This window comes from Marmota monax, unplaced genomic scaffold (assembly GCF_021218885.2).
Source record: "Marmota monax isolate L192 unplaced genomic scaffold, Marmota_monax_Labrador192_F-V1.1 WCK01_AAM20220418_F8-fsc00398, whole genome shotgun sequence".
In the NCBI taxonomy this organism is placed as follows: domain Eukaryota; kingdom Metazoa; phylum Chordata; class Mammalia; order Rodentia; family Sciuridae; genus Marmota; species Marmota monax.
Window position 1 is genome coordinate 227489 of NW_026695073.1, and position 23600 is coordinate 251088.

The 23600-nt window shown below is 39.5% G+C and overlaps 1 protein-coding gene across 3 annotated transcripts in view; it reads left to right on the forward strand.

The window, feature by feature from the left end:
- Positions 1-23600, forward strand: part of Rasgef1b (RasGEF domain family member 1B) — a 560746-nt gene that overhangs the window by 171677 nt on the left and 365469 nt on the right. The window contains exon 1 of one of the 3 annotated variants that reach the window (XM_058573844.1): positions 8324-8483. The exons of the other annotated variants lie outside the window; for them this stretch is intronic. Within the exon in view, the coding sequence (XP_058429827.1) occupies positions 8472-8483 (12 nt within the window). The 5' untranslated portion in view covers positions 8324-8471. Of the gene's footprint in view, positions 1-8323; positions 8484-23600 lie in introns of those variants that run through there. 3 annotated transcript variants of the gene reach the window in all.

A 23600-nucleotide genomic window follows, 5' to 3' on the forward strand; every position in this document is an offset into this window, starting at 1 on the left:
TTATTCCCAGACCTCCTAGCTTTGAGAGTCTGGGTTGAGAAATCAGCTGAGATCTGACTTGGGTTCCCCCTATATTAATCTGATATATTTCTTTCACAGCCTTTAAAATTCTATTCTTATTATGTATGTTAGAAATTTTCATAATAATGTGCTTTGGTGTGGGTCTATTGTAATTTTGAATATTTGGGGTCATATAAGTCTTCTGTGTTTGGTTTTCCATTTTGTTCTTAAGGTTTGGGAAATTTTCTGATATTATTTCATTGAAAAGACTGTGCATTCCTTTGGTTTGTATCTCTGAGCCTTCATCTATCCCAATAAATCTCAAATTTGGTCTTTCCATGTTATCCCATATTTCTTGGAAGTTCTGTTCATGTTCACTTAACATCTTTTCCCCATGGTCAACTTCATTTTCTAGATTATATATTTTGTCTTCATTGCCTGAAACTCTGTCTTACAAGTGATCTAGTCTATTGGTGATGCTTTCAATTGAATTTTTAATTTAGTTTATTGATTCCTTCAATTCAAGGATTTCTGACTGATTCTTCTTCAGGATCTCTATCTCCTTGTTGAAATGATCTTTCACTTCTTGCATTTTCTCTCTGATTTTGTTTCTTACATTGTCTTTTATCTCGTAGATCAGTTTAAGCATGAACTTTCTGACTTCTATCTCTGACATTTCCTCCTCTATGGCATCAAAGGAGTCTACTGTTGAGGTAGTATGGGTTATTTAGGATTGTTTGTTCCCTTGCTTTTTCATATTGTTTATGTGTCTACCCATCTATCTGGATGGATTTGATGTTGGAGAGTTTCTACCTTATGCGTTTATAGGGTCCTTCTGAGTTACTAGTACCTCACAGATTGGGGAGGGGGAGCCCAATAAGAGCAACAATGAATGCGAACAATATATAGCAGTAGACTAGGTCCTCAGTTCCTATTTTGATATCTAGTGTTAATTGGTACCATACGTTGGAATAGTGGGATCAGCAATTTTCATCAGTAGTGGGATCAGCAATTTCTGTCAGTAAAAATAGAACACATTTAAGCCAGACATAATCACATGTTATGTCTGGCTTAAAATCAAACAGTAGGTGTTGTCTATGCCTTCTGCTGTATAAATTATTGCTGTGACATTGGCGGTGAGGGTAAATATTATATACCTCAATTAGTTTTAAGAAGTGTTACGATAGAGTATGTGTAAAGAAAAGAGATAGGAGGGTAGAAAAGTGTTTGCAATTTCAAAGGATGAATAGGGCAGATGTAGTGGTAACTTAGGATATGTTGTTAGGGGATGAAAAAAAAGAATAATATATAGGAGGAGAGAGAGAATAGAATTTGGGTGTCAGGAAAAGAGAAATGAGAGAGGGAGACAAGGGAGATAAAGTAGTGATAAATGAAAATGAAAATAAGTGAATCATAAACCCCAACCCTTAAAATACAGAGCATGTGAAAATAACACCTTTGAAAAAAAAAATCAAAGAAAAAAGAAACAAAATAAGAAAACTGTAACAGCAACAAAACAGAAAAAAATTGAAAGGAAGAAAAAAATGAAAGGAAGGAAAAAAAAATAAAAACAAGGCTGGAAATGAGAGGGGAGAAACATACATGATTATGGTAGGAGTCCTTGAATCAGTCAGTAGATATTTAAATAAAACAAGAGTCTAATAGGGAAATCCAAAATCAAAAGGCAAAACAGAACTGGTTTTCTTTTCATTTCTTGTTGAAGTATGATCTAAACTTTTGGTATGGGCCGTGGAGTGTGTGTCCTTCCTTTATTGTGTTGCTCACTGTGTGAAGGTGGGGATTTAAGACTTCCTAATTTCCCTTCTTGGGAGATTAGTGTGGGTGGCTGGGATGCAGACCTGGAGGCAAAGTGGCTCTGGGAAGCTGGGTTGCAGGCAGGCAGCAAAGCAGCTAGCCATGTCAGGTGACAGGTGGATCAGGGCCTGGCACTGGATTCTGGAAACTAGGGGGAGGCTGTGCACTGGACAGGGCACATCTGGCAGTAAAGTAGCGTGAGGGTCCCAGCAAGGCTGGGGGCCCAGCTGGTCTGTGTAAGGTGGGCAGGGCCAGATGCCAGGATCTGTGGCCTGATAGTGAGGCTATGCACAATGGGCCAGGTCAGGGGCCAAGGAGGGGTTGAGAGACTGGGGACTGTGGAGCAGGAGGGCCCTCTTGGATGCTGGACCTGGCAGGTCCTGGGGACTGGTAGACGCTAGACTGGGGAGGGAGTCGGGGACAAGGCTGGAGCTGGAACCTGGCAAGTGCTAGCCCAGGTGGGCCCTGGGAACCCGGTGGGTGCTGGACCAGCTGGCCGGGGGAGCTGAGATCAAAATGCCTTCACACCCTCTTCCAGTCTCCCAACCTGCTGTAATGGGCCCATCAGTCCCCTTGGGCCTCAGGACTCATGGAGCTGGGGAGAGCCTGGCTACCTCCAGCCTCTTTAACCTGTGTTCCCCTGGTTGAAATGCTCCCAGTTTCTCATTTTCCATGGATTTGCTAAGCTCTGAGAGGCCCATACAGACCTAGCTGCAAACTCACGGATCTGAGTTTTGAGTTTCCCTAGGCCCTGCCACGCTGCAGTCCCAAGATGGCTCCTGGATTGGTGGACAATTGATAAACTCCAGTGGAGAATTTTTTTAAAATATCTGATTAATGAGCCAAACAGTCTCTGGTTCAGTTAGGTCAGACTGGCCCTCCAGTCTTGGCATTTTTCACTTTAAGCCTCGGGGAGATATCATATTCCTGCTGTTTTGAGTGCTGGGTAGTGAGCTAAGAGACATGCTGCCTCTTGTTAATCTTGATCTCCTAAGTATTTTTATTAATTCACAGAATAAATAAGGCAGTTTATTCTGCTAAACTCAATAATATGTTTATTCAGCAGATATTTATTGAGCACCTAATGTGTGCCTGATATTTCAGATGCTAAGGATGTAATGATAATAAACGAGAACAACATTCAGTCCATTCCACTTGGGGAGAGGAACTAAATGAGTATCTTGAGATAGCATATCAGGTGGTGATGGTGTCTAGTCACAATGGTATAGGCGAAGGTGACAGAGTCATGAGTGGTAGTCTAGGTGGGCCAGGCCAGGAAGGCCTCTCTGAGGAGGTGATATTCAAGCAGAGAGAGAAAATAAATGAGGCATGTGGAGATTGGCTGGAAACTGTCCTTCTTGCAAAAACCCTGAGGAAAGAATGTTCTTGTGTTCTGGAAGAGCCGGAAGGCCAGTGTGGCTGGAACAGAGTCACTGAGGTTAAGTAGGCTTTGGAGGAATTTGAATTTTAATTGTGACAGGAAAGCATGTAGGGAAAGTGTATTTTTAAGATAGAATACCCTTGAACTTGTATCTATATGCTGAGCAGAAGAACAGGCCATGGAGGATGATTGATCAGTGGTAATTCCGTTCCTGAAATCCAGGTTAGGTTGCATATGATCAAGGTGATATACAGAACTCAATTATTAACTATCAACAGTCCTTCTCCCTTTGCCCTGACAGTGTCCCCAGGGTCCTCCTCATCTCTCTGACCTTATCCCCAAACTCCTTCGGGTGAAGGGTAGTTCCTGTAGTCTGTAGCATAGAGCAAAGCATTGCATGCAAGCTTGTCACATATTTGCAATTGGTGATGTACTTGTGTTGCTGTTCATTTGAGTCTTTTAGGAGAATGTGAATTGCAGGAATGATGAATGTGTAACCTAACTGGTATGAATGTCTGAATGTTCATTCAGGGACACATCTGCATTTATTGGAACTGATAGTGGAAGTTCTGGCCTTGCAGCATTCAGTTAAAATGTGCCAGGTGCACATTTGGATGGCAATGCATTTAATCAGGTGCATCCATTAGGAAGGATAATTTTGATAGACAAATGAATTTGTGATATCCCATAGACCAAATGACAAACCATCCACTTTCCCATTTCTCAAAAGCATCTCAGTAATTACTTAACCATTTGAAATTATGGTTCTCATTTTAAAGACTTTATTAACTTTTGTAACTCCTTGTCAGGACACTGTTTTCCTGCTTTCTAGTAAAGGGGGTCATTGAGTTCTGACTAAAGCCCACTGAAATGAGTGTTCTCCTTGTCAAAAGTCAATTTTCATCCAGATTAGAAAGATCTATTTCTTTTCTATTTTTTTTTTTTTTTTTTTTTGCTATACTGCAGATTAAACCCAGGGTGCTCTACCACTCAGCTACATTTCTGGTCCTTTGAATTCTCTATTTTGAATGAGGTTTTCAGTAAACTGCCCAGGCTTGCTTTGAACATAGGGTCCTGTCTCAGTCTCCTGAGTCACTGGGATTACAGGCATGTGCTACCTGTCTGGCTAGAAAAATTATTATAGTATTATTTTGTTCCTTTGGTATAATTTTTAATTCATTACTTCAGTACAACTCAGAACATTATTTCATCTCCCACTTCTCTGCCCCTTGCTCATAATACTTCAGGAATTCAGAAGTATTATGAGCAAGTTCAGTTTCTAAACTTGATAGTTTCTGTGTATTGAACATTTTTTCCCCAACATATCCACATGACTCTCTCTCCCTTTCTGCTTAAAGTTACTGCTTAAAGATTATTTTATTATTGAGACTTTTCCTGACCGTCTTTGGTTAAATAAATACCCCAGCCTATCTGGGTTCCAAGGCCTAACACACATTTACTCTGTGTTATTTCTCTCCATAGCATCTGTCACTCCCTTGCATGCTGCTAATTTATTTGTTTATTGCCTCCCTTGCTGGAGTATGCTCCTTGAGAGCAAGGACATTATTATTATTATTATTATTATTATTATTATTATTATTATTATTATTATTTTAATTGTAGATTGACACAATCTCTTTATTTATTTATTTTTATGTGGTGCTGAGGATTGAACCCAGTTCTTCACACATGCAAGGCAAGCACTCTACCAATGAGCCCAGCCCAAGGACTTTGTTTCAATTACTGCTATAACCCTAATTCCTAAAATAGTCTTATGCACAGAGGAGTCACTTAATTTTTTTTAAAAAATGAATGATCATGATTAATTGCTTGTGGAGTTAAGTTCAAGTTGTAGACCTAACAAATAGCATATTCTCACCAAGTGAGCTACTTTCATAGTGATATCAAAGCCCAAGTCATGTAATCCTTTCAGCCAAGTATTTGTACAGGTTAGTATTCTGTGGATATAGGGTTGGTTTTTCTTAGGAAACAACAATTTGCAGTGTAAATCATACGGATCAACAGACTATATGTAGTTAAGCACCCCTGGGTTCAATCCTAGAATCCTTGGTACAAAAAAAAAAATTTGTATTTTAATGTAATTAATTCCTATGCATAATTAAAGTTTTCAAAGGACAATTCTTAATTGTCCAATTTGACTTAGAAATCCGAAGAGATCTTGAATTTATTGGTTTTACTTGGTTTTGGAAATCATCATTAGTAAAAGAGATAGTCTAAGTCCATTTTTTTTTCTTTATTTTTTAAGATTAAAGTGGACATGGATTTTGAATCAGTCACTTAATCTCTCATTCTTCAAGTTCTTTTCCTCCATAAGGAGGCAGTTGGCTTCAGTGTAGTGTGTGTGTGAGTGTGTGTGTGTGTGTCTGTGTGTCTGGTGTGCACTTCCAGGCACAAGCCATTGCAAATTTATAGATATCTTCTTTTCCACTTTTTCCTCTACATTCCTTATTTCTATCCTTTAAGCCACAGATGGAGAAATTGGCCTTCCTGAAAACATAGTGACCACCTTCTCTTTGAAAAGAACAATCCATTGGCCTGGTTGCCATAAAAAAAAAAATACCATCTGATGTATTGGTTATATTAAGGAAAATAGTTATTTGGGCTTCCTGTGTGTCAGGCACTATGGTGTATACTTTACACCATAGATTTGTTTAATCCTAACCACAATTTGCTAAGGTGAAAATAAGGTGCTACTGTTATCCCCATTTTAAATCACAAGAACCAAGGCGTGGAAGGGTTCAGTTGGTCAAATTCACACAGCTACTAAGTAGAGTACCTGGGACTTATACCCAGGTAGTCTGCCCTATGACCTGAGCACTTCACTATTTCTGAGGGAGGATCTTACAAAATTTACTAAGACCTATTAGAGAGAAATATGGATGAAATGTTGGTAGAAGGCATTTGTAGGCACTTCAGTGGGACTCATTTGAAAGGCAAAACTATAAAATACTGAATTTTGAGCTGAGTGATCAAGCTTTATTTATTCCTTTTGAGGCTCATATTTTAACCTTTTGTTATGCAAAGCTGCCAATGTAATTTTCTGATGCAAAAACTGTCCAGAATGATTAACAAGTTGTATTTATTATTCACTGTAACTACTAACAAGTAGAATAACTTGAGATTGTTAAAATTGCTCTCAAGCCACCTTCAGGCAATCATTAGCATGCATGCAAGAGAAGGCTGTGCAAAGTGGTAATTCCAGCAACTTGGTGAAGGGAAGGGGGGAGGAGAGGGAGACAGAATGAACGATGTGTGCTTAACACCTTTCAGTGCTAAGGCCGTGGTGGGTGTCTTACATACATTATCTTATTTAATCTTCACGATATACAGATGAGGTAATATCAATTCCTCCGTTTTACAGATGAAAAAACCCAAGGTTTGGAGGTAATTTGCTCCATGTTATACTAATTATTAACCCATGCATACAGGGTTCCAACCAGGTATAACTGACCTCAAAGCTCATCCTCTTCCCAGTTATTTGGAGAAAAAGAGGGAGGTACAAACAGTGACATTTAAAAAATATTAGAAATATGGATTTCAGGTCAACATATTTATTTTAAAAAAGAGACTTTTCCCCTAGATAAAATGATGCTGCTGTCACTGCCTCGAAGCTCAGATTATTTGACAACAGTAAGAGAAGGAAATTTTAAAAAATAGATAAATGGTTTCTAAAGCTATTACTGGTTGTCTGAAACAACAAAAGTAGTGAAAAATTGGTCCATTTGTAGTCAGGCATATTATCTATTGCATGTCCAGTCCTGGTAAATGATCCATTTGTTCACTTCGAGGGAAGGGTTAGCTTGCTTGAAGGAGGTAAGACTCCAAATATACACATATATCTTCAATGGCTCCCTTAGCTGGTGTGCGTTGATCTGTGCTGTAAACACACTCAGCAGGAAACCTACCCCACGTCTTCATCCTAGTGATTTGCTTTACTGGATGAAGTTACTATACTGCTGGTTAATTCTCCCAATTAAAAACCCATGCTGATTCTACCTGTTCCTGTTCTCAGTTCCTACTGAGACCTAACAGACTTTGATCCAAATAGGTCAGCCCAGCTGTCCTTAGGAGGCAGAATTTCTTGATATATTTCCAGGCATGTTGGAAGTGTGCAAAGAAGAGGAGAATCTTTTTTTTTTTTTTAAACTTAAAAATGCATAGTGTTTTCTACATTCTCAAAGGAAGACAGCTGGGCCTCTCAGCCACTGTGGAAGCATGCTGGCTTTCTGCATTCCACAAAATGGCTTTTGTAGCCTTTAATGAAGTAGGGGCCCCAGACATTGCTAGGGAATTGGCATATTGAATGTCTTTCCCCTACTCCTGGTTCAAGTGGTTTATCCTCTTTAAAATTAAAGACATCCTCAAAGTGCTCAAAACAACTCATTCTTTCGCTGTGTCTTCTGTGGACTTTCATGTATAGGGATCTTACATTCTAGTAATTTGTGGCATCATTTTTGAATGTGGAGTTATCAAAGCGTACAGAGCAATCATTTTAATTTGAATAACCCTTGCAGTGTCTGGTGCAGAATGAAAAGGAAGGCCAATCATGTCTTCCACGCCTTTTCCCTAGCCTGGGCTTCTTAAAAATCCTCCCAGGTATTCTCTAGTGACAGTATTTTTTAGCTTCCTGAGACAGCCAGCAATACTCTGATGTAAAAGGATTTGTCATTTTGATTCTAGTCGAAATGAAGCATTTTGTACAGTACATGAAAAAATATAGAAGTCTTTTCAGTGGATGAACAGCCTATTATCCATTGCAAAACTACTGTGTTTTATGTCTGTCGGAGAATTACTGATTACAGAAACAGCCCAGGCAGGAAGCGGCTAAGCTGCTGCTCAATTGTCCTGGTCTGGAAATAGATTGGAGTTATTTATCTATCTATTTATTTATTTATTTTTTAAGCCCTTTCAATTGGTGCCATGGTCTCCATTTTCTAAAGTACAAATGAGCTCTTTGGTTAGGGATCCTGAGGGTAAAAGGCAGCTCTTGAAATGAGGAGGCAGTCAGACTGCCTGGTCGGTTTTGAGTTGGAGGGGAATGATGGATAACTGATTCATTCCACGAGTGACAAAGCCTGCCTCTTTGAAACCTGTTTACCTTTGTAGGATGATCCATCAGCCTTTCCCAGCTGCATCGGTGACGACCAATTTGAGAGGAAGATCAGTACCTTTTATGACTAATGTGTCTTGATTTTGGCAAGAACACAAAACAGTCTTTTATGGAGACTTACTTCAGCTTCAGTATTCAGACATCATGACCACCAAGGTTAGAGCTTACCTTTTTTGCTTCTTGGGTATAAAAACCCCAACACTAGAAGGGGAAGACAGGAAAAAATAATCACAGAAAGGTTGTTTGATGTTTGGAGACATTTGTAGTAATCATAGTTACATGGAGCACTTTCTGTTCTTGTGCTGGGTCCACTTTGAGACCTGGGACCTGTGTGGTCACACAGAACTGGCTCTCAGAGGGGAGCAAACTTGGTTTAGTGCTCTGCTGTTGCCTTCTTGAAATTTCTGAGTCATTGTGAATAAGGGATGTTTGTTTTTTACTAAGCTCCAATAAAAAATAAATGTATGTAGCCAGTCCTGCCCGTGGTCCAGTCCTAAAAGTTGGGTGAAGCTGGGATGCTGACCAAATGTTCCTGTCTCTAGTTTATGCCAACTGTAACTGTTCCTTTTCTATGTTTCTTTTTCTCTGATTGTCTCACACAGACAGGAAACTTGTACAATGTGCCTAAGAGACAGTCTGAGCTGAGGTTATTCCTCATTTATTTGCTGCATGATTTGGGGCAAGTGATTTTTTTTTTTTAATTTTTTATTGTTGGCTGTTCAAAACATTACATAGTTCTTGATATACCATATTTCACACTTTGATTCAAGTGGGATATGAGCTCCCATTTTTACCCCATATACAGATTGCAGAATCACATCAGTTACACATCCATTGATTTACATATTGCCATACTAGTGTCTGTTGTGTTCTGCTGCCTTTCCTATCCTCTACTGTCCCCCCTCCCCTCCCCTCCCCTTCCCTCTTCTCTCTCTGCCCCCTCTACTGACATTCATTTGTCCCCCTTGTATTATTTTTCCCTTTCCCCTCACTTCCTCTTGTATGTACTTTTGTATAACTCTGAGGGTCTCCTTCCATTTCCATGCAATTTCCCTTCTCTCTCCCTTTCCCTCCCACCTCTCATCCCTGTTTAATGTTAATCTTCTTCTCATGCTCTTCGACCCTACTCTGTTCTTAGTTACTCTCCTTATATCAAAGAAGACATTTGGCATTTGTTTTTTAGGGATTGGCTAGCTTCACTTAGCATAATCTGCTCTAATGCCATCCATTTCCCTGTAAATTCTATGATTTTGTCATTTTTTAATGCAGAGTAATACTCCATTGTGTATAAATGCCACATTTTTTTTTATCCATTCATCTATTGAAGGGCATCTAGGTTGGTTCCACAGTCTTGCTATTGTGAATTGTGCTGCTATGAACATCGATGTAGCAGTGTCCCTGTAGCATGCTCTTTTTAGGTCTTTAGGAATAGACCGAGAAGGGGAATAGCTGGGTCAAATGGTGGCTCCATTCCCAGCTTTCCAAGAAATCTCCATACTGCTTTCCAAATTGGCTGCACCAATTTGCAGTCCCACCAGCAATGTACAAGTGTACCCTTTTCCCCACATCCTCGCCAGCACTTGTTGTTGTTTGACTTCATAATGGCTGCCAATCTAACTGGAGTGAGATGGTATCTTAGGGTGGTTTTGATTTGCATTTCTCTGACAGCTAGAGATGGTGAGCATTTTTTCATGTACTTGTTGATTGATTGTATGTCCTCCTCTGAGAAGTGTCTGTTCAGGTCCTTGGCCCATTTGTTGATTGGGTTGTTTGTTCTCTTATTGTCTAATTTTTTGAGTTCTTTGTATACTCTGGATATTAGGGCTCTATCTGAAGTGTGAGGAGTAAAGATTTGTTCCCAGGGTGTAGGCTCCCATTTACCTCTCTTATTGTTTCTTTTGCTGAGAAAAAACTTTTTAGTTTGAGTAAGTCCCATTTGTTGATTCTAGTTATTAACTTTTGTGCTATGGGTGTCCTATTGAGGAATTTGGAGCCCGACCCCACAGTACGTAGATCGTAGCCAACTTTTTCTTCTATCAGACGGCGTGTCTCTGATTTGATATCAAGCTCCTTGATCCATTTTGAATTCACTTTTGTGCATGGCGAGAGAAAGGGATTCAGTTTCATTTTGTTGCATATGGATTTCCAGTTTTCCCAGCACCATTTGTTGAAGATGCTATCCTTCCTCCATTGCATGCTTTTAGCCCCTTTATCAAATATAAGATAGTTGTAGTTTTGTGGATTGGTTTCTGTGTCCTCTATTCTGTACCATTGGTCCACCCGCCTGTTTTGGTACCAGTACCATGCTGTTTTTGTTACTATTGCTCTGTAGTATAGTTTGAAGTCTGGTATCGTTATACCGCCTGATTCACACTTCCTGCTTAGCATTGTTTTTGCTATTCTGGGTCTTTTATTTTTCCATATGAATTTCATGATTGCTTTCTCTATTTCTACAAGAAATGCCGTTGGGATTTTGATTGGCATTGCATTAAACCTATAGAGAACTTTTGGTAATATCGCCATTTTGATGATGTTAGTTCTGCCTATCCATGAACAGGGTATATTTTTCCATCTTCTAAGATCTTCTTCTATTTCTCTCTTTAGGGTTCTGTAGTTTTCATTGTATAAGTCTTTTACCTCTTTTGTTAGGTTGATTCCCAAGTATTTTATTTTTTTTGAAGATATTGTGAATGGAGTGGTTGTCCTCATTTCCATTTCAGAGGATTTGTCGCTGATATACAGGAATGCCTTTGATTTATGCGTGTTGATTTTATATCCTGCCACTTTGCTGAATTCATTTATTAGCTCTAATAGTTTCTTTGTAGACCCTTTTGGGTCTGCTAGGTATAGAATCATATCATCTGCAAATAGTGATAATTTAAGTTCTTCTTTTCCTATTTTGATGCCTTTAATTTCTTTCGTCTGTCTAATTGCTCTGGCCAGTGTTTCGAGAACTATGTTGAAGAGAAGTGGAGAGAGAGGGCATCCCTGTCTTGTTCCAGATTTTAGAGGGAATGCCTTCAGGTTTTCTCCATTCAGAATGATGCTAGCCTGAGGCTTAGCATAGATTGCTTTTACAATATTGAGGTATGTTCCTGTTATCCCTAGTTTTTCTAGAGTTTTGAACATAAAGGGATGCTGTACTTTGTCGAATGCTTTTTCCGCATCTATCGAGATGATCATATGGTTCTTATTTTTAAGTCTATTGATGTGGTGAATAACATTTATTGATTTCCGTATATTGAACCAGCCTTGCATCCCAGGGATGAATCCTACTTATCATGGTGCACAATTTTTTTGATAAGTTTTTGTATCCGATTCGCCAGAATTTTATTGAGGATTTTTGCATCTAGGTTCATTAGAGATATTGGTCTGTAGTTTTCTTTCTTTGAAGTGTCTTTGTCTGGTTTAGGTATCAGGGTGATGTTGGCCTCCTAGAATGAATTTGGAAGTTCTCTCTCTTTTTCTATTTCCTGAAGTAGCTTGAAAAGTATTGGTATTAGTTCCTCTTTAAAGGTTTTGTAAAACTCTGCTGTATACCCATCCGGTCCTGGGCTTTTCTTAGTTGGTAGTCTTTTGATGGTTTCTTCTATTTCCTCAATTGATATTGGTCTGTTTAGGTTGTCTATATCCTCCTGACTCAATCTGGGCAGATCATATGACTTAAGAAATTTATCTATGCCTTCACTATCTTCTAATTTATTGGAGTATAAGGATTCAAAATAATTTTTGATTATCTTCTGTATATCTGAAGTGTCTGTTGTGATATTGCCTTTTTCATCCCGTATGTTAGTAATTTGAGTTCTCTCTCTTCTTCTCTTCGCTAGCATGGCTAAGGGTCTGTCGATTTTGTTTATTTTTTCAAAGAACCAACTTTTAGTTTTGTCAATTTTTTCAATTGTTTCTTTTGTTTCGATTTCATTAATTTCAGCTCTGATTTTAATTATTTCTTGCCTTCTACTTCTTTTGCTGTTGTTTTGCTCTTCTTTTTCAAGGATTTTGAGATGAAGTATGAGATCATTTATTTGTTGGTTTTTTTCTTTTTTTAAGGAATGAACTCCAAGCAATGAATTTTCCTCTTAGAACTGCTTTCAATGTGTCCCATAGATTCCGATATGTTGTGTCTGTGTTTTCATTAATCTCTAAGGATTTTTTAATTTTCTCCTTGATGTCTTCTATAACCCATTGATCATTCAGTAACCTATTGTTCATTCTCCAAGTGATGTATTCTTTTCCCTTCCTTCTTTTATCGTTGATTTTCAGTTCCATTCCATTATGATCAGATAGGATGCATGGTATTATCTCTACTCCTTTATATTGTCTAAGTGTTTCCCTGTGACATAATATATGATCTATTTTTGAGAAGGATCCATGTGCTGCTGAGAAAAAAGTGTAACTGCTTGATGTTGGGTGGTATATTCTATATATGTCAATTAAGTCTAGGTTATTAATTGTGTTATTGAGTTCTATAGTTTCCTTATTCAACTTTTGTTTGGAAGATCTGTCCAGTGGCGAGAGAGGTGTGTTGAAGTCTCCCATGATTATTGTATGGTGGTCTATTAGACTCTTGAACTTGAGAAGAGTTTGTTTGATGAACATAGCTGCACCATTGTTTGGGGCATATATATTTATGATTGTTATGTCTTGTTGGTTTATGGTTCCCTTAAGCAGTATGTAGTGTCCCTCTGTATCCCTTTTGATTAACTTTGGCTTGAAATCTATTTTATTTGATATGAGTATGGACACTCCTGCTTGTTTCCGAAGTCCATATGAGTGATATGATTTTTCCCAACCTTTCACCTTCAGCCTATGTATGTCTTTTCCTATCAAATGCGTCTCCTGTAGGCAGCATATTGTTGGGTCTTGTTTTGTGATCCATTCTACTAGCCTGTGTCTCTTGATTGGTGAGTTTAAGCCATTAACATTTAGGGTTATTATTGAGATATGGGTTATTCTTCCAGCCATATTTGTTTATTTATGTTACTAAACGTGGTTTGTTTTCCTCTTTGATTATTTTTCCCCCCTTTACTGTCCTACCTCCCACTGTTGGTTTTCATTGTTATTTTCCATTTCCTCTTCCTGTAATGTTTTGCCAAGGATGTTTTGAAGAGATGGTTTTCTAGCTGCAAATTCTTTTAACTTTTGTTTATCGTGGAAGGTTTTAATTTCATCTTCCATCCTGAAGCTTAATTTCGCTGGAAACACAATTCTTGGTTGGAACCCATTTTCTTTCAGTGTTTGAAATATGTTATTCCAGGATCTTCTAGCTTTCAGAGTCTGTGTTGAAAGATCAGCTGTTATCCTGATTGGCTTACCCCTAAATGTGATCTGCTTCCTTTCTCTTGTAGCTTTTAAAATTCTCTCCTTATTCTGTATGTTGGGCATCTTCATTATAATGTGTCTAGGTGTGGGTCTCTTATGATTTTGCACATTCGGCGTCCTGTAGGCTTCTAGGATTTGGGGTTCTGTCTCATTCTTCAAGTCTGGGAAGTTTTCTCGTATTATTTCATTGAATAGATTGCTCATTCCTTTGGTTTGAAACTCTGTCCCTTCCTGTATCCCAATGACTCTTAAATTTGGTCTCTTGATGTTATCCCATATTTCTTGGATGTTCTGCTCATGGTTTCTTAACAGTCTTGCTGAGCTGTCTGTGTTCTTTTCAAGTTGAAATACTTTATCTTCATTGTCTGATGTTCTGTCTTCTAAGTGTTCTACTCTGCTGGTAGTATTCTCAATTGAGTTTTTAAGTTGGCTTATTGCTTCCTGCATTTCTAGGATTTCTGTTTGTTTGTTTTTTATAACCTCTATTTCCCTGTATAGTTGATCTTTTGCTTCTTGGATTTGTTTATGTAATTCATTGTTGAAGTGATCTTTCATTGTCTGCTTTTGCTGTCTGATGTCTTCCTTGAGACTCCAGATCATCTGAAGCATGTATATCCTGAATTCTTTATCTGACATTCCATCTGCTGCAGCTATTACCTCTTCTAACATTGAGTTGACCTGCAATGCTTGTGGTCCTTTCTTTCCTTGTCTCTTCATACTGTTCACGTTCCTTTCTACTTGGTGAAACTGTTGTGCTATTGAATTTTCCCCCTATATATTTATATTGGTCTTGTATAGTTGCAAAGTCTCCCTCGCAGGCGCGGGCGGCGTCTCTGCCCCTCCTCCAACTGGGGCAATGTGCCTACCACGCCGGCAGGCCGCTGGGCCTGCTCTGCCGGTCGGTAGCAGGTCTGCCTACCTTGCACGCGCGGGCGGCGGCTCTGTCCCTCTGCAGGCCACTAGGCTTGTTCTGTCGGTGGCCGCAGTTCTGCCTACTTTGCAGGCGCAGGCAGCGGCACTGCCCCTCTGCAGGCCTCTGGGGCTGTTCTGCCTGTGGGTCGCAGGTCCGCCTACCTTGCAGGTGCGGGGGGGGGCGGCTCTACCCTTCCTCAGGCCACTGTGCCTGTTCTGTCTGTCGGTTACAGGTCTGGCCTGTTCTGATGGTGGTCACAGTTCAGTCTACCTTGCAGGCGCGGGGGGCTGGGGCGGCTCTGCCTCTCAGCAGGCCGCTGCTCCTCTTCTGCCGGTGGGTCGCAGGCCCGCCTACCTTGCAGGAGTGATTGGAAGCTCTGTCCCGCCGCGGGCCACTGGGCCTTTTCTGTCGGTGGTCACGGTTCCGCCTACCTGGCAGGCGCGGGTGATGGGGGGCGGCTCTGCCCCTCAGCAGGCCGCTGGGCCTGGTCTGTTGGTGGTCACAGTTCCCTCTACCTTGCCGGCGCAGGGGGAGGGGGCGGGTCTGCCTCTCAGCAGGCCGCTGCTCCTCTTCTGCCGGTGGGTCGCAGGCCCGCCTACCTTGCAGGAGTGATTGGAAGCTCTGCCCCTCCGCGGGCCACTGGGCCTTTTCTGTCAGTGGTCACAGTTCCGCCTACCTGGCAGGCGCAGGGGGTGGGGGGCGGCTCTGCCCCTCAGCAGGCCGCTGGGCCTGTTCTGTGGGTGGTCACAGTTCCGTCTACCTTGCCGTCGCAGGGGGAGGGGGCGGCTCTGCCTCTCAGCAGGCCGCTGCTCCTCTTCTGCCGGTGGTTCGCAGGCCAGCCTACCTTGCAGGAGTGATTGGAAGCTCTGTCCCGCCGTGGGCCACTGGGCCTTTTCTGTCGGTGGTCACAGTTCCGCCTACCTGGCAGGCGCGGGGGGTGGGGGGCGGCTCTGCCACTCAGCAGGCCGTTGGGCCTGCTCTGTGGTTGGTCACAGTTCCCTCTACCTTGCCGGTGCAGGGGGAGGGGGCCTGGGGCAAGTGACTTGATCTCTGTAAACCTTAGTTTACTTACTGGTGAAATGGGAATGATAATGGCATCTAAGTCGCAGGGTGGTTGAGAGGAGTAAATTAGGTAATTTTTATAAAACATCAACATAGGACCTGGTTATGGTAAACCTTCAGTTAATAAGAGCTATAAATATTATCTTTTATCAGTTTTCTATGATATTTTATTATGAAAAATTTCAACCATACAGAAAAGCTAAAGAACTTATAGTAAACACCTATATCCATGGTCTCATTTTTTTTTTAATATATTTTTATTTCTTTTTTTTTTTTCACTTTTTTTTTAAAATTTTTTATTGTGGGTTGTTCAAAACATTGCAAATTTCTTGACATATCATATTCCACACTTTGATTCAAGTGGGTTATGAACTCCCTCCTTCACCCCATACACAGATTGCAGAATCACATCAGTTACACATCCATTGATTTACAAATTGCCATACTAGTGTCTGTTGTGCTCCACTGCCTTTCCCATCCTCCACCCTCCCCCCCCCCCATGGTCTCATTTTTAACATTATTATTTTACTGTAGTTACTTGATTGTGTATCTAAACATTTTATTCATTTTTATCCATCTACTAATTCATCTTATTGTTCATACATTTCAAAATAAATTATAGACCTAAGTACACTTCCTCTAAATATTTCAGCTTGCAAATCATTGACTAGAGTCTAATATGTACTTAGATTTTTTTCTTTTGAGGTATAATGTATGTACAATCAAATGAAAAATTTTCAGTGGATATTCACATTCACTGGTCTTTGACAAATTCTTGTACTTGTTTAACCCAAATCTCTAATAAGTTACTGTCTTAGGATGTTAAAACAAAGTACTATAGACTGGGTAGCTGATAAACAATAGAAATGTATTTCTCATGGTTCTGGAGGCTGGAAGTCCAAGATCAGCACGCCAGCAATGGCCTTCTTCCTAGTTACAGACTGCAGTTGTCTCACCATAGCCTTACACCATGGACAGAGAGAGAACGAGCTTCCTCTCTGGTCTCTTCTTGTAAGGCCAGTAGTCCCATCATGAGTGTTCCACCCTGCTGACTTAATTACCTCTTAAATCACCACCTCCAGATGCCATCACAGTTGGGGTTATATTTCAACCTATGAATTCTGGGGGTACACAAGCGTTTTTACAGTTGCAGAACTTTATGGTTACTCCAGCAAGTATCCCCACAGTCCTTGCCAGTCAGCCCTAGCCACAACTTTCTCCACCAGAGGCAACCACTGCTTGGTTTGCCTATTCTATAGTTTCATATAAATGCAGCTATATAGCGCCTACTCTCAGGTAAGGTTTCTTTTACTCAGCAAAGTGTTTTTGAGATTCATCTTGTTAGTGGTGTTCAGTAATTTGTTTTTATTGTTGAGAACTCTTCCATGTATGCCATTTTCCTGTTGATGGACACCTGGCCTATTTTCAGATTTTGGCTATTATTACTAAAACTACTATAAACATTCCTGTAAAATTATTTTTGTGAAATACCCAGATCAGAGAGTACATATATATTTAGTTTTATCAGAAACTGCCATTAATGGCCAGAGTGGCTATACCCAGTGGTGTGCTTGTACATGCATATTAGCTGGATCTACACAAAAGAATATCAAGGAGGAGGACAAAGAGAATTAAAATAAGGAGAAGGAGGGAAAGAGGAGGAGGGAGGAGGGAGGAAGGGGAAGGAGGAGTCGACTATCATCACCCCAGCAAAGCTACTAAATTTTGTATATACCATGGTGGAACCACTCCTACCATGACCACATTCCAGCTACTGATGTGAAGTCATTGTGGGCTAAAATGGAATGAGATGTGTACATTTTGCTCTTGTGAACCAGAACAAACTGGGTCCTGCACACCACTGGTTGTTTAAACCAGTTTATATTCCCATCAACAATACAGGACAGCTTTAGTTGTTCTATATCTTTGACAACATTTGGTATTGCCAGTCCTTGTGGTTTAGCCATCTGTGAAGGCATTAGTAGTATCTCATTAGGGTTTTTAATTTTCATTTTCTGTGGATGAAGATGTTGAGCACTTTTCATGTGCTTATTTGTCATTTGTGTCATTTCTTTAGCAAAGAATCTATTGAAATCTTGCCCTCCCACTTTTATTCTGGAAAGGTTTGTCTAAGAAACATTTGTCGGCCACCCAGTGTTGAAGCTATTTTCCTAAAATCCTTATTATTTAACTTTTATCATTAGTGTGTAATCCATTTCAAGTTAATATTAGTCAATGGTGAGAAATAGAAGTCAAAGTCCATGTTCTAGCACAAGGATATCCAGTTATTACAGCAAAATTTATTGTGACTTTTTTTTTTACTCCATTATACTGTTTTTGTCCAAAATTAAGATAGCAGTTCTCTTTCTTGTTTCTCTGTTGTATTAATCTGCCTGCTGATTTTTAGACCAGTAACATGATGACTCTAGTTGAGTAGTTAGCTTTAAAGTCAGGTAGTGCAAGTCCTCCAACTTTGTTCTTCCTTTTTCGAATGCTTTGCATATTTGAGATCCATTGCATGCATTTTGCCATGTGTTCCACTAATTTTGGTCTGAGAATATAGCTAATCATTTTCCACAGTCACGTCTACTCTTAGAAGTTAAAAATTCCTTTTCAGCATTTAATATATTATAATTATAAAATTATTATAATACTATTATTATATTGTGAATGCTAAGTGTCCAGTCTGCAGTTTTCTAACATTGAAGCAAAACATTGTCATTATTACTTTATTTCATGCAAAGAGTAACTGTGACAGGAATTAATTGATAAATGCCTTATGGTCATTTTGTGAGGTGGGAATCATATTTTCTGCCATTAGAGATAGTGAATTTCATTAGAACATGCTGCCCTAGGCAAACTCAGCTCTCAGAACAAGAAGGGTACTAGATTTGGTCTGTCATCAGTTAAAAGTTTCAGACTATTTTGGAGGAACAAATATGTACTAATAACTATCTTGTCAATGTGGCCTTATATAATTTGTATCAGAACTTGCAAAGACTTCCAGTAGACTATTTCAAATGACATTCCCATTCCAAACATGTTGTTTTGATTCCTTCATGTTGGAGTTCCTTCTACTTTAGAGATTGGGGGGGGGGTAACTAATCACATTCTTCTTCCTTTAAAATTCTGAATTTTAAAGAATCAAACACTGACTCCAATGTGGACAAAGCTGGTTCAGAATCTAGTGTTCAACGTGGACTTCCTGTTTCTTTTCTCTTGTTTTGAGCCCACCTCCCCAGGTAGATTATAGTTGGTAACTACAGGTCTCCCCACCCCACAGGGTCAGGGCCTGTCCTAGGGAGCATTCTCAAGGGAGGAGGGGAGGAGAATGTGTGTGATCTGTGTGGAAGGAAGAGGGTCTAGAAATAGTCTTGACCAAACATGCAGAGGAGTCTCTTTTCCACCACGTAAGGGTGGTAAAGGTAGCACGTAGGGGGAAGGAGAGAAGGCAGGCAGAAGGTTCCCCCTAAAATAAGAGAAGCCAGCCCAAGGTTGGAAGAAGAATCTCTGCTTGTCCCTTTCAGCTGTGTGGGACCCATTTTTAAAAAACATTTCTTTGTTCTTAAGTTGGAGCTGCCTCTTTAGAAGTCTGCCTTTTGGTCCCAGTTGTGTTCTCCTGATGCCCACAGGATACATCTACAAATTGTTCCACAAACCTGAGGTACTGAAGTACTTGAGCAGGTTGTTATATCTTCATTCCCCACTTTACCTTTGGTAGTTCTTAGCTTTCTTAGGTTCTGAAATGTGCCCCTTATATTCCCACTTGTCCAGTATCTGTTTCCCCATTCTCTCTCATTTTGTGAATAGCCCTCAGTTTCTCTCCAGCGACTCTCTTCTTTCCTGGCTGAACTACCTAACTGGGTAGTGCTATGCTTTGAATGTTAGTGTCCCCTCCAAAATTCATGTTGAAACTTCATCTACAGGGCAACAGTTTTAAGAGGTAGGACCTGTAGGAGATGATTAGGCCCTGAGGGCTCTGCCTTCATAGAGGGGATTAGTGTTTTATACAAGGGCTAGAGAGAGCTAGGTGGCCCTTTTCTGCCTTTCCTTATGCCATTTCATGATGCAGCAGGAGAGGCGATCTTAGAGTGGGAGCTGGCCCTCACCATACATGAAATCTTTCAGTGCCTTGACCTTGGACTTCTCAGCTTGTAGAACTGTGAGAAATAAAGTTCTGTTGTTTATAAATTCCCTATTCTTTCTGTTGTTTATAAATTCCCTATTCTTAAGTATTTCTGTTATGGCAGCACAAAGGACTAAGACATGTGGGTTTGAACACTGCCTCCCCTGCCTGCTTTGGAGCCCATAGCTCCAGGAGTGGGTGCTTGATCCCATGGACAAAGGATTTGAAACTTACAAGATCTTTGACTTACAGGGAAATAGTTGCATAATTAGAATATTCATCTTCTGGTACACTGCAACATCAATCATTATGGATACTGCAGATATATTATTGATGCCAAGTATAGCATCCAATCAATTTTGGGGAAGATTTAGACACTAACTAAATACTTCTTCAGTTCTGTCAACTTGCCATCTTTGAATGATCTTGAGAATGGCCAGAAAAAAATTGCTTGGTAGTTTATATCTGGATTTTCTGCCCTTCAATTGCACATGGGTTGCAGGAATATGTAGGCAAGGCCCTTTCTGCTGGGTGATTGCCCCTGTGAAGCTGAACTGTTCTACTCTATAAAATAAAATGAATTAATCTATATATCCCTTTGGATTCCTACAAATTACAATGAATGATGACCTTTTTATTTTGCCTTCCTTATTTTCCATAATTAAGAATGAAATTTATTTAGTGAACTGTACCAGCTACTTAGTGTTTCTGCATTACTCAAGGTAATTGTTACTCAGAGCTGGGTCTTTATTGCCTGCATTTAAAGGTTTATTTTTCGTTTGTTGTGGTTTCTTGGCTTTGCTCCTGGCAGGGCTGACAAATTAATAGGCGTCAGGTACTAAAAGTATTTGCAATTAAAGCAAAGTGGTAATAAAGGTCACCTGTTCCAAGAAAGCTTTTCTTTAAAAAAAAAACCTGCTAAAATCAATGTACATTGTGTGTAGATGGTTCTCAGTGCTGGGGCCCCTTTTTCCACAATCAGGTTTTCAATACTTTTCTGTTAATTCAAAACAAATAATAATTGTTAAATGTTCATCTTTTGCTTTGCCATATTTCTTTGTTGTCAACAGTATTTTGAATTATATCTCTCTAACATGAAGTCAGAAATAATTATACCTATTCCAGTCCCCAATCCGATCATTTGGTTCAACAAATATTTATAGAGTACTTTCTACATGGTGAAAGCTGAGATGTAGCACTGTGAGGCTTCACATTCCTCTTTGAGGAGCCATCGACTAATAGAAAGCTATAGAGAGAGGTAGTTGCTAAGCAATGTGATTAGTTCAACAACAAAGGCATTTGGGAGTACAGAGGAAGCTGCGATTGATTCCATCTGGAAAGGTAGAATGCATAGTCCTTGGAAAAGAGATGTGTTTTAAGGGACGTATAGGAGTTCTTCCAGAAAACTTTCTGGAAAAGAGAATATCAGGTGGAGGCAGGAACCTATCCAAAGGAAGGCAATGTCAAACCACAGTTCTCATTTTGGGAACTACAAGCAGTTTGGTGTCTCTAGAATAGAAGATAGGAGGTGAAAAATCTGGAAGACTAGACTGGGGAATTTAATTGTGAAAAAGTGTGTTCTACCTTTGTTGGATTTTTTTTTTCACTGGGAATAAAAGGATTTTTCTTTTTTAAGTGGGAGGGAGTTGCACAGTCAACATTATATTTGGGAAGATTGCTCTGGAAGCAATCCATGACTACATATTATTTGCTCATATTTCAAAGTACATGTAGCCAGCCTCCAACTATTTATAGTAGGTATCTGTTATGGTTTAGATATGAGGTGTCCCCCAAAATCTCATGTGTAAAAAACTATGCAAGAAAGTTTAATGGTGAAATAATTGGGTTATGTGAGACTTAACCTAATCAGTGCATTAGTCCACTGATATAGATTAACTGGGTGGCATCTGTAGGCAGGTAGGGGGTATCTGAAGGAGAGGGGGGACGTTACTGAGGATGTGCTTTGGTTTTATATTTTGTCCCTGGTGAGTAAAGTTTTCTCTGCTTCCTGATTGCCATGTCCTGAGCTACTTTCTTCCTCCATGTCCTTCCACCATGATGTTCTGCCTAAGTAGAGTTGGCCCTTTATGAATCGAGACCTCTGAAACCAAGCACTTCAAATAAACTTTCCTCCTTTATGTTGTTCTTGTCAGGTCTTTTGGTCACAGTGGACCAAAAGCTAATTAAAACAGTCTTAGAAAGCATACATAATAGAAATCCTTAGATGAAAAATTATTTGGTATAATAAGTAAAAAATAGATATCAGGCTGGGTCTCATTCTATGACCACTCCAAAACTATATGACTTTGGGGAAGTCATTTAACGTCTCTTGGCTTCATTTCCCTCTCTTTCCTCATGTGACTAATGAGATAGTTGAATAGATTCTCTGAACTCTGTTATAATGTTAATATTTTATAGATATCTCCACCCAGTGGCTTTGGCTTCCTTCCCTCTGTATCTTTTAACAGAGTTTAAGTGGTAAACAGGATTTTCTTCTGCTCTGAACTGACAATAGAGTGTAGGACAGATTGTACTGCCCAGGAACAGGGTGGTTTACTTTGGTTAATAGAGAATTACTGGGCCTCCCAGCAATTTTTAGGGACTCCCCTTGGACACTATCCAGGATTTTACAAATCCGTAATTTCACATCTTGAATTCTAATTCAAAGTATAACAATCTTAGGAGACTGAAGGCAGAACCCATGTTTTATGTATCTTTGTATCTTCCATCCTTGGTGGATTTTCTTTCTAAAGAAGTAACTGGCAGAGATCTTTTGGGCCATTTGTTGGTTCTCTGTGCTTATCATATTTTTTTGTGCACCTGCTTTTCTATTTCTTTCTGACTTGATGAATTCTTTTCTACTTATTTCAAGGGTTATAGACTCTCCAGGAAAGGTAGTGAAATAGCTGCTCTTTGTTCCTGGAATAGGTTGAAGAGTAGGCTTTTTCCTATAATAGTTTTTATCTAAAGTCAGAATAATATGGTGACAAAATGGTTGTTCCTCAAAAAAGAAGTTAGTCAATGGAGGTGACCTCAGCGAATCAAATACTTGAAAATATTTTTATCCTATACACTAGTGTTTGTTATAATCCAATTTACAAGTATATGGATTAGGATACACTCATGGTCACATTGACCTTGATGATACCAAATCTGAGGTAAGATACTCGACTTTGATGTTAGTGATACTTCTGCCCCTGAGCACCAATGTGAAAGGCAGATGAGATACTGTATGAAGACTGGAGGTCTGAAAGTACAAAATATCCTAGAAAGTACTTGAAAACCATTTCTAAATGACTCTAGTGATAAAAGGATTACAAATATTCTATAGTATTTACATGTTTTGAATAGATGGTTAATTCAATTTTCTGTGGGCTAGAATGTACCTAGGAAATTATACCATTGTGAAATTCACATTCAGCACCCTCACTGTTCATTTCAGAAGGTGTTTATATAAGGCTTAGAGAAAAGAAAAATAGCCACATCTCTTCTCCCTATTTTCGTACAGATTTACATAGTTTGCATATGATTTGCATAATTTAATGTCAAAAGGAACAGAATCTTAGGTCTTTGCAACTTTCTCACCAGTATCTTTTAGTTTTTATTTTTCCTTCTAAATAACAAGCTGTTTTTCTTTATTACATTTACGTTCTCTTGTTTCTAGTATAAAATACCTAGATCTTAAAGAAACAGAATCTTTCCCTTGTCTAAAAGAGTGGTATTCTTTTTTATCTGTGCATGTTTCAGTGATCAGTTGGCTTAGGAGTGGGGCTGCTTTCCTCAATATTCTAGGATTCCAGCTGTATATATGCTTACTGAATGATATTGCATGAAGATATGGTATGACTGA